Here is a 19,317-nt window from a genome sequence, read left to right as displayed (position 1 = left end):
CTAATGGGTCAGATGCGGGGTGTGAGGAAAGAGAGGGGACAAGAATGACTCTCCCTAGACCATCAGTTCCTCAAAGACTGGAACTCTGTCTCATTTATCTCCATATATCAGTGCCAGCGCCCTGCCTGGAAGAAGACAGAATTTGGAATCAAGTGAGATCCAAGTTCAGATATTACCCCAATACTTACTGGTGGAAAGACCTTATTTAATCTCTTTTGAATATCAGTTTCCTCCTCTGTAAGTTACAATTATAAATTGTGCAGTATTGTTGAGGATCTGGTATGTAGCAATTGTGCAATAGTTGTTTAGTGGTTGTTTACTACTGAATAAATCTTTATTCAGAGGAGAACATGGATCCTGCATTTAATTCTCTAACAGCTGCAGTCCCTTGTTCCCTACCTCCATTATCTCACTCTCTCCACCTCAAAACTGTTGCCCATCATTTTCTTGCCTACTGCAAGCAGGGAGGTTCTTTACTTCCATCTACCTGAGGGCATACCTAGTGATATAGCTCAAAAATATTTTAAATATATTAAAAAGCTTAAAGGTCTTCAAACATTGAGATTACATTTATTCATAGTGTAAACTGCCTCAAAGGTAAATGATTATGTTGGACAGAATCTCAAAAAAAAAAAAAAGACTCCAGAAATAGAAAAATAAACATCTTGGGAGGTGAAAAGAACAGCATACATTCCACTCCAACATGTTAGGTTGCAGCTCCTCAAAAATGAAGCAAAACCATTATTATTTAATTATATATCTCAAGTTGCTATTTAATTTTTACCTTCTGTTTCTTAATCTCAGAGTTACAGACAATAAAAATAAAAAGCTAAAAATGAGAATGATGAATTTTAATTATTCTTTAATTAAATACATTTTAAACTACCTGTTTCTTTTTGATACAGTACATGTACTTTCTTTTAGTATGATTTTGAATGCTGGTCACCACTAACTTAAAACCCTGTTACCAGTAGTCCATTCTGAGCAACTATTTCCTGCCCTGTTTGAAACAGATTTATTTTGATATAGTTGTAAAGGGAAAAGAGGAAAATTGTGAATGAGAAAGTTACCACTGAACAGCAGAGTTCACGTTACAGGAATCACTTTATTTACTAAGTAACTTGAGTTTTGTCTGTACTCCCTTAAGAGAAGTGATGGTTTTGATCAAATTGGAAATTTAAAAAAATGTATTGTCTATTTATCTGTAACCAGAACAAAGCAAAAACATACATTTTTTTCTAAGAGTCTAACAGTCATTTCAATTATTTTAATAGAATTCTTGCTAAAGCTGAGCTATCACTCACTGCCAGTTGAGACAATAAAATCTTGTTCACTAGTTCTTAGAAGTCAATGTGCAGAATGAAGCGAGTTCTTTACACAACAGGAAGGCTTACCTCTAATGCAAAGCCATACTGGCCTAGTTCTATGTAGATGAGTCCACGATTAATGAAGGTATTTAGTTTTACAGTTTCTGTGGCATCAAGAAGCAGCACAATACTATAATCTGTTAATGCCTAAAAATAAAATCATTTGTAACATAGATTCAATTCTTTAGAGCCTTAATTCATTGGCTATGACAAATGTATTTATGTCTAAACTAGGACCCAATCGTTAGTTCTTCAATTTGTTTTATAATTTATGGCCAAAATAATAATATATTAGATTTAAAGGGTACCCTTAGGTGAAAAGTATCAGGGACACTGATACTTTTCAATAAGCAGTGCACACTGTGCTTGCATTGCATGTTTTACCTGCAAGTCACTCTACGCATTTTCATTTAACATTTAGTTTCTGGCTGGGCGTCATGACTCAGGCCTGTAATCCCAGCACTTTGGGAGGCCAAGGCAGGCAGATCACCTGACGTCAAGAGTTTGAGACCAGTCTGACTAACATGGAGAAACCCCATCTCTACTAAAAATACAAAATTAGCTGGGCGTGGTGGTGCATGCCTGTAATCCCAGCTACTCAGGAGGCTGAGGCAGGAGAATCACTTGAACCTGGGAGGTGGAGGTTGTGGTGAGCCAAGATTGCGCCACTGCACTACAGCCTCGGCAACGAGAGTGAAACTCTGTCTCAAAAAAAAAAAAAAAAATTAATTTCCTTTTAGTGTTACACCATTTTCCTTGTTGAAATCTAAGCTCTATGAGGTCAGAGCTTATCTATTTTGTTCACTGTTTTAAGCCCAGTAACAAGAATCAAGCCTGCACATACCACATATTCAATAAATTTGTATCAAATGAAAAAAATCATGAATGAATGAAAATAGATCTTAATAAAACCAGCAAATAAGCACTTGCAGGAAAATTACCTCAAAATATTTTGATAAACATATTCTTTTCTCTCTTTTTTTTTTTTTTTTTGAGATTGAGTCTCTCTCTGTCACCAGGCTCTAGGCTGGAGTGCAGTGGTGCGACCTCGGCTCACTGCAACCTTTGCCTCCCGGGTTCAAGCAATTCTCCTACCTAAGCCTCCCAAGTAGCTGGGACTACAGGCACGTGGCACCACACCCAGCTAATTTTTTTGTATTTTTAGTAGAAATAGGGTTTCACCATGTTGGCTAGGGTGGTCTCAATCTCTTGACCTCGTGATCCGCCTGCCTCGGCCTCCCAAAGTGCTGGGATTACATGCGTGAGCCACTGCGCCCAGCCAATATATTCATTTTTTTTAAAGATACATAGTGTAATCTGACAATCAACTCAGATCCTTCTCCATTACCTTTACCTTTTCTATTTTTTTGTATTCACTGACTAAACAAGATTTTCCTGGTCTCTACTCTGTACAGATACTAGAAGCATCCTAAGCTTGGGTTGAAGCTGAATCTCTTAAATCATTTTCTTACTGAACATTCTGTCCAAAAGAGCCACATGGTCTGATCAGAAAAGGGCTAAATCTTGTTATGCCTGTAGCATCTGCTAACTGAAAATGACAAAGAGCATTTTATATTTACTCATTTGCCCTCTTCTGGTATTTCCTAATGTCGGGTGCTCAAATGTCTTTAAAAAGAAATGTGCAATAAAAATCCTATAGTTACGTTGTGGCATAATTATAAATAAATATTGCCAGGACTATAAAAAATTATTAGTAATATTTTTCAAAAAAAAGAAAAAACCAAACCTAGAATATTAGCCACAAATTGTATAACATTTTTCTTTTACTAAATCACATTACTTGAAACCAGTATGATGCCTTAGAGAGCCACTAAGCAGCTGAATCTGCAACATAAGAGGAAATAAAAACTGGGGAATAAGATTTCATAAAGGTCAATGGCGGTAAGAGGTAGGGATGGGAGTACACAGGTTTTGATTAAGATGAGGGTCCAGGGCCCTGGCCTATCCTGGATTTGTGCCATGCCTCTGTTATCACTACTAGTTTCTCAATTTGGGGAAAATTACTTAACACTAAGGCTTAGCTCTCTCATCTGCAAAACTGGGGTATTAATTCATCATATTGTCGAAAGGATCTACTTTAAAATATTTTGCTTGTATGTCGATGAAGCATTTAGCCCAGTTCCTGTCACACAATAAGCCCTAAATAAGTGATGACTGTTCACTATTTTTATTAATATCAAGATGATATTAATATCAATATCATCTTTGCTTAGTTTGTATGAAACTATATCTTGGGAGAATGCCTAAGTGCATTTTCTACAGAAAGTTACTTGGTTTTTCTCAGGCTAGGGATGGCAGGAATGCTGAGAAACAGGTGGAGGGAGACAGACAGGGAGAGGAACACATTGCTTAATGACATCCAGTTCACATGCTGGAGGTCAGGCAGTTTTACAAAGCCATCTAAACACTGTTAACCCAGAAGCAAACAAATGTGTGGACACCAATACAGGTCACTAACTCCCTCTGTGTGACTTGGATGGGTTTTCTAACCTCTCCCTACTTCCATTTACTCATCTGTAAAGTGAGCAGATTCAATGAAATGCTTCAGAGTCCTGGCAGCTCTGAAATCACCAATATTTTATTATTGCAATTCAGCTTTACTTGATTTAGGTAGTTTTGCATTTTCTTTATTAACAGGGCATTGGCTTTTTCACATATCTGAGATAACAAAACAATGGGTGTTCTCTCCCCACCACCCAGCCTGTTGTTTTCCTGCTCAGGGTTACCTGTCTGGGAGGAATGGGGCTGCGGAGGGAATCCTCAAAGGCCCCTGTTGTCCAGGTCACTCTAATGAATGATCTTTCAGTCAGCTCCTAGCATCTTAACAATCCCCTTTAAAAATTAATTATTCATTTATCAACATTTCTGGAGGAAATCTAATAATCTGGTTACCAGGAATTTTATATCCTCTTAGGTAGAGACAATGTTTCTCAATTTCCCTTCTAAAAGAGCTTGCACATTTCTAAATTTTTAAATGTTTTAAACCTATTTCACTGTCCAAGTTTCACAGACTGGGGAGTGTGTAGACACAGAACAGTGGGAATGTGACATAGCCTTTTAAAAGTATGCATCATTTACTATGGACGTGAGCAGAAATAAGGAGAGAGAGACGAAACAAAGAAAGAAGGAGACATGACACTGAAAGACCACAGACCAACTGCTCCCCAGTGAGGAATCCTCATTGTAAAGGGACAAAACCGACAAGAGGAGAGAAGAGAGTAGGTAAGATTAGAAAATATAAACAAGAGTTTGAATAGGTAGACGCTGGATCAAGACAAATGGAGGGGAGAAAAGGGGGTTGCAGCAGCCCACAGGCCTTCAAACTATGGGGCAAAACTTGTCACTGGTCTCTGGAGTTGAAAACCATCACTCCATATTCCCTGCTACATGTGTAGTCTGAAGACCAAACAAAAAAATACCTACACAAACTGCTGTAGCTATTATTAAAATTTTGAAACAACATTACTAGCGATTGCTATCGCTTTAAAAAATTCTGCATATGGTAGAAACACTTATTCAAATGATAATTATGTAATTAATTTATAAATGCCTTTAAATGCTTCTATAAGCATTATTAATTTTTCATTTTACTTCTTTCAGAAATTCCATAAGAAAATTTGGTGCGCACTAACGAAGAAATTAAATATCCTTCGAACTGGTTCTTGAGTTTCTCAAGTTTTATATGTGTGTATTTCCTAGGAATTTCTTCTGAAAATTCTAGCAGAAGTAATAAGAAAATACTTTATAAATGCCTTAAGAGTTTACAAGTGATTTAACATATTGTTTATTAAATGTTTATTGAACAAGGTCAACAAGCTATTAAATGTGTGTTATTTATTAAACACTTTAAACACAATATTTACTAAAATGGTCATCTTACCATTCGAAGTTCCCTTATCTTGGTGTAACATAATGCTCTGTTATAAAATGCTATATAACTATTTTTGTCCATGTTGATAGCTGTAGTTAAATCTGTAATTGCCAGCTTATAAGCCTAAAACGAAAAAAGTAATTAGATGAGAAAGGAAAATCATAATGGACTGAACTTTAATAATAAAATAAATTATTGTTTCTATTAGAGTTTTTGAAACACATTTAAGCATTTTTTGTATTCTGTGAAATTAAGACATTCAAGCTAATCTTTCACAGAGTTAATTAAGAAAATCTCCTGGTAGAAATTACCATTATAGTTTCTCAACAACATTACTAAAATCACCATTATAGTTTCTCAACAAATATATCAACAACTTTAACTTAGGCAAATATCTTGTTACCAATGGTGGTGTATGGCAAGGGGAAAATCATATTTCTCGGTTAAAAAAAAAAACCCACCCATATTCATCCAGCAAACCATTCATGAGAGCTTGCTTGCTTCTTTCACTCTGTCGTATCACATAATCATCATGTTTTCTACCCACGTACTTTTTTGCTTCCTCTTTGATTCTGCTTTGATACCTTATATCATCCATTTCTATAGATAGTAATTTTCATGGAATTAACACATAATGCAAGGTCTTACCTTTGCTTTAAGGTATTATTTGCAAAATATTTCATATAAAATAGCTACAAAGAAAGATCAGAAAAGAAAAGTAGAGGGAAATAAAGTATTCAGTGCAGTATCAGGTATCAATGGTGCTGCTCACATCTTTTAACCCAGTAATTTCTGTTTAAGAACCAATCATAAACCCAAGAAGCAATTTTGTTCTCAGTTGTATAACTATATTAAATAGTAAAATAGTAAAAATTTTAAAAACAACCAAAAAGTTCAACAATAAAGTAATTAAAAATGAATTATGATGAAATATTATGCAGTCAGAAAAATGTTATCTTCAAAGATTAAGTGTAAAAAGCAGGGCACAACACAAGTTATATAAATAGCATGGTCCAAATTTTGGAAAATATATTGTGAGGAAAATAAAAGACTAAATACAGATATGCCAAATGCACTCAGAAATTATCATTGACAGTGAGATAATAATCCTTTACTCCCTTCTATATTTTTCCAAATTGTCTACAATGAATATATGCTACTTTCTTAATAAAAATAAATAATAAATGTTATTTTAAATGTAAATATCAAAAATATCATTATTTTGTGAAAAAAGATATGAATTGGTAAAATGTAAAGTTTTCTATCTAGTTCTGCCCTTTATATCACAGTGATTCCCTACCACAAAGAAAAAAAGGAAGTGAGTCCCCTGCCTACCATAAGAGAATTTGTCCACCCTAAAATTTCAGTAAACCATGTAGAAAGCGGTCCTACCTTGTTGTAGTATTTCAGAACTCCTCTGTAGAGATAGGCACGCACACTCTCAGGATAAATTTTAATAGCCATGTTACAATTCAAGATTGCTTTGGAATACCTGCCTTTTAAACCATAGAATGCTACTCGGCTTAAATATGCCTATTCAGAGAGAGAAAGAAGGAAAGGAGGAATGGATGCTTTAGTAAAAGGGTACTTCGAACAAATCTATGCCTTCCGACATGGTATTAAAATATACCCTTTTTTTCAATTTCTTTTATTAGAAAAAAAATTTCAAAGGACACAGAATAATTGAAGGAATGATAAATACCTATCACCTGGAGTTAATAACTATTAACATTTTTCCATATTTATTTTTTTCCTGTACTATTTGAAAACAAGTTGTAGATATGGTCATATTTTACCATATGTCCTCTAGTATGCATCTCCTGTGAAAAAAAAGACATTCCCCTACATAACCATGCTGCCATTATATACCCAAGAGAATTTATAGAAATTTCCTAAAATCATCTAATATTTAGTCCAGATTCACATTTCATGGATTCCTAAAATCAAGATGCAATCAAGCTTCACCTATTGAATTTTGCATTGTCTGTATAGTCTATTAAAAGGCAGGAATCTATGTAACATCAAAACAAAAAGTAAAATTAACGATTACATATAATTTAAATTATTAATAGCTACATTAATATATTAATAATATTTACATATGTCACATTCACATATACATTTATATAAATATCATATCATTGATGAAAATAATACTTTTAGTTTAAGGAGAAATACAACTATTTGGATTATCAAAATATAGTTAAGTGAAAAGTAGGTATAAGAAACTGATTGTTCCTAATTAATAACAATGGCATATACAAGATTTAATAGCTTTACCAAAGCTAACACTTTTCAACTCACTAAAAACATCTGTTTAAATACCTGGTAATGTTTTGGATTGAGGGTAATTGCACAATTAAAATCCAGAATCGAGCTATCCTTGTGGAGTTTTGCTTTACAAAGCCCTCGTTGATAAAAGCTTTCCGCAAAATCTGGATTTGCTTTCACTGCTTTTGTAAAAGAATCAAAAGCCTGCAGGAGCATATTGTCAAAATGCAAACCATTTAGTGATAGAATATAATGTTTAAAAATATTAATGAATTATAGTATATAATTATTGTTGAAAAGTTTCACTCTATTTTTGGATTATTTTAAACATATTTCTCCTAATGAACCTCATGAAAAAAACAAAATTAATATTTAGAAACAAGTAGGGTTGATTATTATAATTAAAGGTCTCATTCCCAGACTAAGGGCTACATAATCCATGTTGTTAGATTACAGTAATTTGGGTGGTATAATTTTAATTATTCTTCAGATTTTGTTTCGTCAAAGAAATCACAACCAGCACATTTATTTTTTCATTAGAATCCAGCAAATGCATCATTATAAAACTTCAGAACAACAGAATTCTAAAATGTTTTTCCACATTTTAAAGCAAAGCTGAGTTTGCTCTGGTTGTTTAAAAGGACTAAGAACATGTAAAAGATTTGTAATTTGTCTTATATTTACTGACTTTTCTAAATAGAACAACTAATCAAGTGCACCTCTTTTTTTGGGTATGGCAATACCAGTTTAAAACACTCCACCCCGTGAATATAAGGATTCGAATGGTGTGTGTGTGTGTGTGTGTGTGTGTGTGTGTGTGTGTGTGTCTGTCTGTCTGTCTGTCTAGAGATGGAGTTGTGGAATATCCAACATTAGCCATTGGATAGTATCAATTATTTTACATATTTTTCATATCAGTGACAATTCTGAAGTAAAGAATTGCATAAAATCACTACAGACTAGGTAAATGTGTAATAATTGAATCAACTGTTTTTCAGTGAATCTGGCCATCTTAACAACCAGCTTCAATCTGATTTGAATTGTTAAGTGATCAGTAAGAAAAGCCAGAATGCTGTAATCTTTTTCATTTATTATATATCATGTTAAAGCACTCAAAGTACTTAAAATTTAATAAGTGAATTCATGCTAATGTGATAAAATTATTTTACTGTGATAATTTCCTGCAGTTAGATTTATTGTTCTGGTGGGAAACACACATTAATCTTTAGAATATTGTTGACATGCAAGCACAAATAAAACATGTTGGTTAGATAAAGCAACGTCCTAGGTGTTGTAGGGTGCAGACAGACTGTAATGAACCAAGCTTCATAAGCAGCTTTGGACCAGTTGCCCACTGTATAGCTGGCCTTAAGAAACAAAACAGCATAGAAGCAACCAGTCTCTAAAATCACAATCTATACTCTTAAAGACATGAAATACCATTTGTAAATTGCCTTCCTCCATGTAACAAAGACCCAAATTATACAGACAGTCTGCTGAAATTGCTGTGGCATTTGGTCCTTTATCGGAATGAGAAATGACATCCAATGCCTTCTTAAGCGTTCTCACAGCTTCCTATAATGATTTAAAAAAAACATTTACAGCCTTAAATGCTAAAAGAGGACAGAGCACACACCTCTACTCTTACTTTATGTGGGTCACACAGATCTGGTGAAGTTACATGTCTCGTCGGTGCACTACAAGAAGAGAACCCAGTTCAGGAGTCTGACCCTCATGAGTCCCACCCAGGTGCGTTTTCTACAAGCCAGTAGTTAAGCAGGTTTATGAACATAGATTTTTGGAACTAAAATTTCTAAATTCTAAAGGCTACAGTCAGGCTTAAGTCAGACTTAAATTTATGAACTAGTTTATTGCCAATTTCCTAATAATTTTTCTGAGTGGAATACTGGGAAGCTACTAAGTAGTAAAAGATCTCCACTGATAATATCTGACATAATTTTAATCAATTTTTATTGTGTCCTGCTGTCCTCCTAATAGGGTTTTATTGGCACCAAAAAAATAAACTGCCTCCAAAACTCACCCATTTAGTTTATTTAATCAACATAAAGTCTCACTAATGAAAAAGTTCAATTTTCCAGATAGAAATGCCATTTAATACTTAACTACTCATTGTATATTTTTATATAGAAAGACAAATATTTGTTACTGATTATCCTATCTTCTTAATTGTATTAAATTGCTAAAGAAACAATGACGTTTCACTTGGATATACTGTGTCCTTTATGGCTCCCATTGAGTGTTAGCTGTACACGTTTGCAAGCCACCCAGCATCCCTCCTTCTTCATTCACTTTCACCTTTTTCTCGCCTGTCTGAATTGTTTCCTTTCTCCATTTTTGCAGAGGTAATGCCTCAAAAGCTGTCCTTGACGCCATCTCCTCCTGCCCCATCTCTGCGGCCTGTTCTTTCCTTCCTTCCTTAGATTTCTGTCCCTTCACTGACTCCTTGGTCCATAAAGACTTGTCTACTCAAGCCTTCCATCCCATTTAAATTAAAATGAACACATCTTCACTTCCTCCTACTTCCTCCATCTCTCTCTCTCTTTCACTAGTGTATGGTGTCATCTGAGTGTGATCTGCAGGGGCTTACAGATAAGGCATCTTTACAGCCTGCAGAAAGTACTGTGGCTGCTGTATGGATAAAAGCTTGGAAGAGTACAACAATGCAGCTATATAAATCAAGAAAACTTTTTTGAATTATATGTTCCAGACAAGGATAATAACTATAGAAGTAAAGAAAGAAAGTGGATTTGAGAAATATCTAGGAAGTAGAACCAAGAGAACATGATGATTTGTTGGGTGGAAGAAGGGAGCTGATGGTAACATCAGGTATCCAGCTACAGTCACAGGGAGCAGGCTGGGAAGAGGAGATTAAAGCAAATATGAAAAAGCAGTTCTCAAAGAATAGAAACCAACAACTCCAAATGTAAACAAAAAAGTAGACATGATCCACAACGAGAAATGATCACAGAATCTGCAATAAGAAAGTCAATGAGGGCCCAGCACAGTGGCCCACACCTGAAATCCCAGCACTTCGGGAGGTAGAGGCAGGTGGATCACCTAAGGTCAGGAGTTCAAGACCAGCTTGGCCAACATGGTGAAACCCTGTCTCTACTAAAAACACAAAAATTAACTGGGTGTGGTGGCATGCACCTATAATCCCAGCTGCTTGGGAGGCTGAGGCAAGAGAATCACTTGAACCTAGGATGCAGAGGTTGCAGTTAGTGAGCCAAGATCATGCCACTGCACTCCAGCCTAGATGACAGAGCAAGACTCTATCTCAAAAAAAAAAAAAAAAAAAAAGAAGAAGAAGAAGAAGAAGAGAAAGAGGAAGAGGAAGAAGAATAAGAAGGAGAAGGAGAAGGAGAAAGAGGAGAAGGAGGAGGAGGAAGGAAGGAAGGAAGGAAGGAGAAGGAAGGAGAAGGAAGGAGAAGGAAAGAGAAGGAAAGAGAAGGAAGGAGAAGGAAGGAGAAGGAAGGAGAAGGATGGAGAAGAAAGGAGGAAGAAGGAGGAAGAAAGAAAAAAGGAGAAAAAGAAAGTCAATGAAGTTAGCAAGAGTTCTTGATTCCAAACCAGAGGTGCATTCGTTTTCTATTGCTGCAAGTCAAATTACCACACATTTAGCAAATTATAGTAACACACATTTATCATCTCACAATTTCTACAGGTCAGGTGATTGGGCATGGCTTAACTGGGTCCTCAGCTCTGGGTCCTGCAAAGCTCTAATCAAGGTGTCAGTTGAGCTACGTTCTCCTCTGGAAACTCAACTGAGAGAATCAGTTTCCAAGCTCATTAATGTTGTTAGCGACTTCATTTCCTTGAGATTCCAGAACTGAGAGCCCCAGCTTCATTTTTTAAAAATTTTATTTTAAGCTCTGGGGTACATATGTAGGAAATGCAGGTTTGTTACATAGGTAAATGTGTGCCATGTGGTTTGATGCACCTATCAACCCACCAACTAAGTATTCAGCCCAGCATTCATTAGCTATTTTTCCTAATTTTGCCTCCCTCCACCCCTCTTCCTACAAGTCCCAATGTGTGTTGTTCCCCTCCTTGTGTGTCCATGTGTTCTCATTGTTCAGCTCCCACTTATAACATGCAGTGTTTGGTTTTCTGTTCCTGCATTAGTTTGCTGAGGATAATGGCTTCCAGCTACATCCATGTTCCTGTAAAGGACATGATCTCATTACTTTTTGTGGCTCAAAGAATTCCATGGTGTATATGTACCACATCTTCTTTATCCAGTCTATCATTGATGGGCATTTGGGTTGATTCCATATCTTTGCTATTGTGAATAGTGCCATAATGAACATATGCATGCATATATCTTTGTAATAGAATGATTTATATTCCTTTGGGTACATACCCAGTAATGGGATTGTTGGGTCAAATGGTATTTCTATGTCTACGTCTTTGAGGAATCACCAAGCCATCTTCCACAATAGTTGAAAAGTATAAAAGCATTCCTATTTCTCTGCAACCTTGCCAGCATCTGTTTTTTTCTTGACTTTTTAATAATCACCATTCTGACTGGCGTGATGCAAATCAAAACCACAATGAGATACCAGCTTGCTGCCTGTTGGCTGCACTCAGGTCCCAGCTGCCCACAGTTCCTCACCACATCACTCTCTCCACAGGAAGTCACAAAAAGACCAGCAGGAGACTCTCTTTCTCTACTCTACTAAGAAGAAGTTCCTAAATACTACAACATAATAGAGGGAGCAACATCCCATCAATTTCGTCATATTCTATTGGTTAGAAGCAAGTCACAGGTCCTGCCCAAACTCAAGGAAGGGGAGAAGATAATATAGGGTATGATTAAGAATAATCTTAGCATGTATCTACCAGATGACTTTAATGATCTGGCCCCCAGTAATTTAACATCCTTGCCCCATGCAAAATATATGCCTCCATTCCAAGTTCTCCCAAAGCTTAGCTCATTGCATCAGCTCAACATCTAAAATTTCATCATTTAAAGCAGGTCCAAGTCTGGATGAGGCATTTAAGTATAATCTACCAGGTCCCATTCCTGAGGCACAATTCCTGTCCATCTGTGGACTTGTAAAATTATAGAGACAAGTTATCCATCCCCAAAACACCCAACATACAATGGTGAGACAGGCACAGAATAATAGCTACAGACATTCTGGTTTAAAAATAAGAAAATGAAGATTAAAAGGAACCACTGGTCCATGGCAGTTGCTCAGTCTTTTGATTAGGTTTCAAAACATTTATGGCTCTTAGTGTCATCCTCTGGGTTCCTAGTCTTGCCTTCTGGGTCCTCTTTTCTTTTTTATAAAAGGTTGTACATGTATGCAGCTGAGTTGTTTTATCAATCTACTCCTGCCAAAATGATTTTGAGGTCTGACAGTCTTCATTTGGTACTCTGTCTGTTGGAGTCTAAACTGTCAGTGTTTATCAAGAAATAATTTTCTTAAAAACTTTGGGGATCTTCCGTGGATTTCATAGGGATTCACTTCATTAGACAAAAGCCACATCTACCAATTTTTTTCAAGAAAATTTCTTGTCTACTTTGGCCTCCTGCTGCGATGCCTGAGGGACAATGCCCTTAAGCTTCTAGAGATCCTCAGATTTGGTTAAGAAGATTTGTAAGGCATGTCTTTAATCTCTTGAAAGGAAAGAGAACTAGTGTGATTCAATATTCTGCCCTCGTGATCCTTCTAAGATCTCAGCAAAGTGTTGTCCAGTCACACCTTGTCCTTTTCTCTAGAATATGCTTTCTTGACAGTGTATTTTATCCTCCTTTGCCATCTAAGGAAGTTAAGAATTTTCCACGCAAACAAGTCCTGGTTTATTTTGTTTAACAGTTCTTAACTTATCTTTCCTTTCTCACACTTACACTATTAGAAGTAAGAAGAAAGCTGGCAGCACTGTCAACGCCTTGCTTGAAAATTATCTTAGCTGTATAACCAGGCTCCTGAGTTATTAGTTCTGCTGTCCACGCCACTACACGGGAAAATTTTACTAAGTTTTTAACCACTAAATAAAAATAACGTGTTGCTCATTTGCTGCAGAGTATATTAGTGTCTTTAAAGATCAGACATCTACTAATATTCTGTTTGCTGCCATTTAAGCTTTTTCTGTCATGTTCCTCAGAATCCTTCCAGCCTCTGCTCACTACTTGGTTCCAAAGCTGCTCCTACACTTGTAGATATTTGTTATAGCAGCACTCCATTTCCAAAACTAAAATCTCTATTATTTTCCTATTGCTGCAAAAAATAAAAAAAAATCACAAACTTAATGCTTAATACAACATGCATTTCTTATCTCACAGTTTCCAGGGGCCAGGAGTCTGGGCATAGCTGAGCTGAGTCCTCTGCTTAGGGTTTCCCAGGCTTCCGTCAAGGTGTCAACTATGCTACATTCTCATCTGAAACCTCAGAATCTTCTTTTAAGCTCATTCTGATTGTTGGTGGGTTTTGGTTCCTTATGGCTGCATGACTCAGGGCACAGGCTTCTTACTGGCTATTGGATGAAGATTGTCCTGAGGTCCTCAAGGCCACAGCAGGGTATCCCTGTCATGATACCCTCTCTACAAGCAGTTAATAGTATAGTTCTTTGCTTCTTTAAGACCAGGAATGGAATTTCTCTCTCCAGTCTAATATGCAACTTAATATAATCATGAGAGTGACATCCCATCGTCTTTCCCATACTCTATTGGTTAGAAGCACGTCACAGGTTCCACTCACACTCAAGGTCACACAGGGAACAACTTGTTGAGGGCCACCTTATCATGTGTCATCACAAGAGGAAAGAAGCCAGATTGTGGTGAGGAGTGTAATGAGTGGAAAGTGAGGAAATGAAGATAAGGAATATAAAAAAAAATTCCAGGATTTGGTTGTGCCAGAGAAAAGAGAAAAAAGCCAATAATTGGAGACATCAAGAGAGCAAAAATGAAGGTTTTTAAAATTTCTATACTAAAGTTAGTTTCTCATGATTAAATGTTTATGGAATGAAGCCTATAAAAACTATTACATGCCCAGGGAGAAAAAGGAATAATAATGGCTAATGTTTATTAAACATATGATATTAAAGCATTAAATAATCTTTCAAAGAAAAGATCATTACAATCTTTAGACTAACTAATTGGCTAAATAGAAAAGAAGAAATACTCTCCAAATAACTGTAAGATCAATACTCAAATCCCACAAAACCAATCTCACACTCATAAATACAGACACAAAGATCTTCATGACCAACTCAAATTTAGCAATGTATACAAAAAGATTATATATTCCAATCAAGCCAGTTTAACCCAGGAATGCATGGTTGGTCTAACACTAAATTATGCCATAGATTACTTAACTTCATATGTGACAATCTGCTACATTAACCTATTAAAGCATAAAAAAATAATCATTTCAATACCTGATGAAAAATAATTTGATAAAATTCGAAACAGAAATAGAAAGATTATTTAACCGTTACTTTGTTTAAATTATCTACAAAAATCTGTCCCAAACTTTATTCACAGTGGGGTAAACTTCCTTTAAGATTTGAAAGAAAATAAGAACGTCTTTGTCACCACTTTTAGTCACTTTGTCTTGGAGTTTCTAGTCAGCACAGGTAGACAAGAATAAGAAACAGAATACATAAAAAGAAAGGAAAAAATAAAACTATTGTTATTTATAGATGACATAGTTTTCTAATTATGAACCCAAAAGAACAGACCTAAACATTTTCAGAAACAATAAGCAAGTTCAGCAAGGTGGTTAGCTAGTAAATAAGTATACAAAAATCAATTTCATTTCTATAAATCATCAGCAAACATAATTTTTTTTAAAGGATAGCCTTTCTAAAACCAGCAAAAACCATGAGAATACTTAGGAAAACTTTTAGCAAAGGATATGTAAAATCTATTTAAAAGAAAACGTGAAGTAAATGGGGAGATACATCATTATGATCATAAACTAAAGAACTAAATATCATAAATATGTAAATTCTCCCTAAAATAATCTAAAGATTCAAAATGTCAAGAGAGTTTTTAATGGACTTTGAACAAGCTAAATGTAACATGTATATGGCAGAGTAAATGTTCAAGATTAACCGGGAGTTTCCTGGAGAAGAATATGGTGTGGGGACTTTCTCCACTAGATATCAATAATCTCAATGATGTTATAGCAATTAAGACACTGCACTACTGGGCCAGTAACAGAAAAATTGACCAAAAGAACAGAATAGAGAACCTAAAATAGCACATGATCCATACATATGTTAAAACGTGTAATAAGATAGATGTAGCACTGTAGGTTTTTGGGTTAAGAACATTTCAATAAATGATACTGAAACATTTAAATATCCATATGGAGGAAACTGAAATTTTATCACTCTCTCATGCTAAAAGAGAATAATCTTAAGATAGAGTGAGGTCTTAAATGGAAAAAGCAAAAGTTAAACTTTCCAAAGAAAATATGGAAGAATATCTTGACTTTGGAGTAGAAAAGGGCTTCTTAAGATATTTTTTCAGGCACCCTGTTGACAAATTTTAAAATAGACATATTCAACTACATTAAATTTTAGAAGCTCTGTTCATCAAAAAACACCATAGAGACAAAAGACAAGCCACAAACTGTAAGAAGATACCTGGTATACAATTAAGGATTAGTATACAGAATTTATATCTTAAATGACCAAAATCAATAAGAACAAGACAAATGATGAATGAACAAATTGATAGAACAGGAAATATGAATGGCTGATAAACATAAAAGGATTCTCAACCTGATGTTCAAACTGAGAAGTGGGAATTAAGACCACCAGACATCAATTTTTATCCATCAAATTGGCAAAAATAAAGCCTAATAATATCAATTATTGTAAAAGATGCAGATCAACAGGAACAGGAATATATCCACACTTCAGCTGGGAGAATAAATTGGTACCACCCTGTGAAACAATGTATCATTTTCTCAAAAGTTAAACATTCACTCTCTCTACATACCAGCAATTCCACTCCTTGATATATATCCTGGAAAACTACTCCACGTGTTGACTGAAGACATGAAAAAGAATATTTTAGGAAGCCCTATTCTTAAGAGGGGGCAAACAAAAGAGAGAAAATAACCCAAATGTTAATTTACAGAAAAATAAATGAATAGTATGACTAATTTTGTGAAAAATATTTAAAGTGGCATACTAAACACAACATATACACTTCATTCATAGGTTTAGTAAACGTTACTCAGAGGACTTTTCACCTTGGTTCTCTTAGCCTTCATTTGAACTTTTGCTAATAGAGCATACATGGTCATATCATTTCTATTCCAACTGATTCCATCCAAGACTTCAATGGCCTTGTCGTGGTTTTCACAAAATGAATAAATGAGGGCTTGCTGTATAGGACTCAACTCGATGAGACCTAAAAGAAAAGTTAAGTTTATCAATATCTTTGCCAAGTATCAAGGATTTTGAATATAATTATTTTAAGAAGTAATTCAATAATTTGTCTTTATAATGTGAATTAACAAATCAACAAATTATAAAATTAACCAATTATGCTAAGATCTATTTACTACCAGTAAATATCTAACAATACCAATTGATTCTTTTCTGGTATTTATCCTCTCCCACCCCTTTATTACAGAAATTTCACAGGGACATCTCCTAATATACATGTTTTTCTTAAGAATCAACAAAGCAAATGGGATACAGAGAAGTAAATATATATATATATATATATATATATATATATATATATATACATATATATATATATATGTATATATATATGACATTACAATTACAAACAAAAAACAGAAAAATTGTAAGCTTGATATTTCCCATAAAAATCTCTCTCACAAAATTCACTATGAATCGTTTTACTAATTGATGATGTACATATAAAACTAAAGTTTCAAAATCTAATTTGACTTTCAAGTGAATTCTTCATGCTATTTACACCTAACTATTGCAAAATAGCATAAAAAATTTAAAGAGGTATTTCTTAAAAGTTATAATTAATTATATTTACCTTTGTCCATTTCTGCTACTTGATAAATAGTAAACTTTGCAAGATTGTAACATCTCATCATAAGAAGATATTGTCCTCTGGAAGAAATAATAGTTTTTTGACTCTAAGCAGCTAAAAATAATCTATAAAGTTTCTTATAATCTTAAAATTTTACAATATATTCCTTCTTATTTGCTTATGTATGCATAAAAATTATAGACATTTTATATAGTCCAAATACACCAATTAACATGGTGATGTGATGAGAAAACTTAGGGCAGGTAACACTGAAAGAAAAATACTCAAATCCCTTTTTGCAATTATCTGTATTTAAAATGTTACAATTTTTGCTGAGAAACTATTAAAAGATAAAGTTCAAGGCATATAAAAGGATGGAGATATTTACACAAATTGATAAAATGTAGTTGAAGGACAAAGCAAGCCCTTGTCAGGAAACCATTGTTCCATTCCATTTTCCCAGGTCTATAAATCCTTAAAAGATTATATTTTTGATAACTCAGAACTTGCAAAGGATATCTTTATAGCAAGTTCTACTACATTTGAAATACTACATGGAACTTGGCAGTACCTGTAGAAACGGTATACAATTCAATATGTCACTTTTTTTTTCACTGAATTAGCTGAGGTTTATGTTTGGTACACATGCTTATTTTTGATTGTGGACATAATGAAAACAACTGTTCAAAATATGTTACCTTACTCTTATGATATATGTGATAAGTATCTGAATAGTCACTTAAAAAGGCGTGAAAGAACTTAAACGCTGAACAGTTATATTTTGGTGCAATGGTAGAGCAAGGGGAAAAATCTGCTTACCTTATGTAATAAATTATCTTAAAGTTTAACAAACTGTCTTGCTGGTGGGGAAATGGCAATTGCTGGGAGATTAAATGTAAAACGGGTAGCCTCAAGAGAGAACTGAAGATCCCCATTCAATATATCTGATGTTAAGTTATTCCAAGAAGAATTCAATTTCTATGTTCATACCTTCTTATGTATAATTGGATTCCATCTGGCTGAAGGTGGATAGCACGAGACAATTCATTTACTGCCTTTTTCAATTTATGCAACTGTTGAGTGATAAACAGAAACTTAGCTCCTAACAATACCAATCACTTCCTTTCTGATATTTATCCTCTCCCATGCCTTACTACAGAATTTTGCAGGAACATCTCCTAACATACATGTTTTTCTCAAGAATCAACAAGGCAAATGGGATTCAAAGTAACACACACACACAAATGTATGGAATACTCTTAGTTTTAAAAAATCATTTATCTTCAATTTTGAAGAATAATTATACATATCCATACATACTATTTCACATAAATGTGATTATATAATACATTCTGGATTGTGTACGAGTGTGTGTTCTTTTTTCATTTAGCTTTCAGTTTTTCTCCCTCAACCCTAACAACTTTTTCAGCAAACCTGATCCATCTTAATCAAGTAGCATGGAGGCTGGGCTCACGCCTCTCATTTCAGCAATTTGGGAGACTGAGACAGAAGAAGTGCTTGCTGAGGCCAGGAGGTCAAGACCAGCCTGGTCAACATAGTAGACCCTGTCTCAACAAAAACAATAGTAAGAAAAAAGAATGAGAAATAACATAGCATGCAAAAGAGGGTGAGATAAAAACTAAAACTCTGTTCCACTTAAAAATAAGGAAGGAAAAACAGGCCTACACAAAAATTAAGTAAATGAATGAATATAACAAAATATAAAAATTATGAAAAAGTAATCTGTTAAACATCAATATATAATGAAAAGTAAACATTAA

At 34.7% G+C, this 19,317-nt stretch overlaps 1 protein-coding gene across 1 annotated transcript in view; it reads right to left on the bottom strand.

Annotated features, from left to right (window-relative positions):
• Positions 1-19,317, bottom strand: part of TTC6 (tetratricopeptide repeat domain 6) — a 246,572-nt gene that overhangs the window by 28,796 nt on the left and 198,459 nt on the right. The window contains exons 20-27 of the mRNA XM_074393424.1: positions 18,527-18,609; positions 17,540-17,616; positions 16,767-16,927; positions 8,971-9,105; positions 7,585-7,734; positions 6,652-6,792; positions 5,269-5,382; positions 1,395-1,514 (exon numbers count right to left, since the gene is read on the bottom strand). Of these exons, the coding sequence (XP_074249525.1) occupies positions 1,395-1,514; positions 5,269-5,382; positions 6,652-6,792; positions 7,585-7,734; positions 8,971-9,105; positions 16,767-16,927; positions 17,540-17,616; positions 18,527-18,609 (981 nt within the window). The remainder of the gene's footprint in view (positions 1-1,394; positions 1,515-5,268; positions 5,383-6,651; positions 6,793-7,584; positions 7,735-8,970; positions 9,106-16,766; positions 16,928-17,539; positions 17,617-18,526; positions 18,610-19,317) is intronic.

Source organism: Saimiri boliviensis, chromosome 2 (assembly GCF_048565385.1).
Source record: "Saimiri boliviensis isolate mSaiBol1 chromosome 2, mSaiBol1.pri, whole genome shotgun sequence".
NCBI lineage: Eukaryota > Metazoa > Chordata > Mammalia > Primates > Cebidae > Saimiri > Saimiri boliviensis.
The sequence above is the reverse complement of the archived record's forward strand: the minus strand, read 5'-3'. Positions and strand labels throughout refer to the sequence as shown.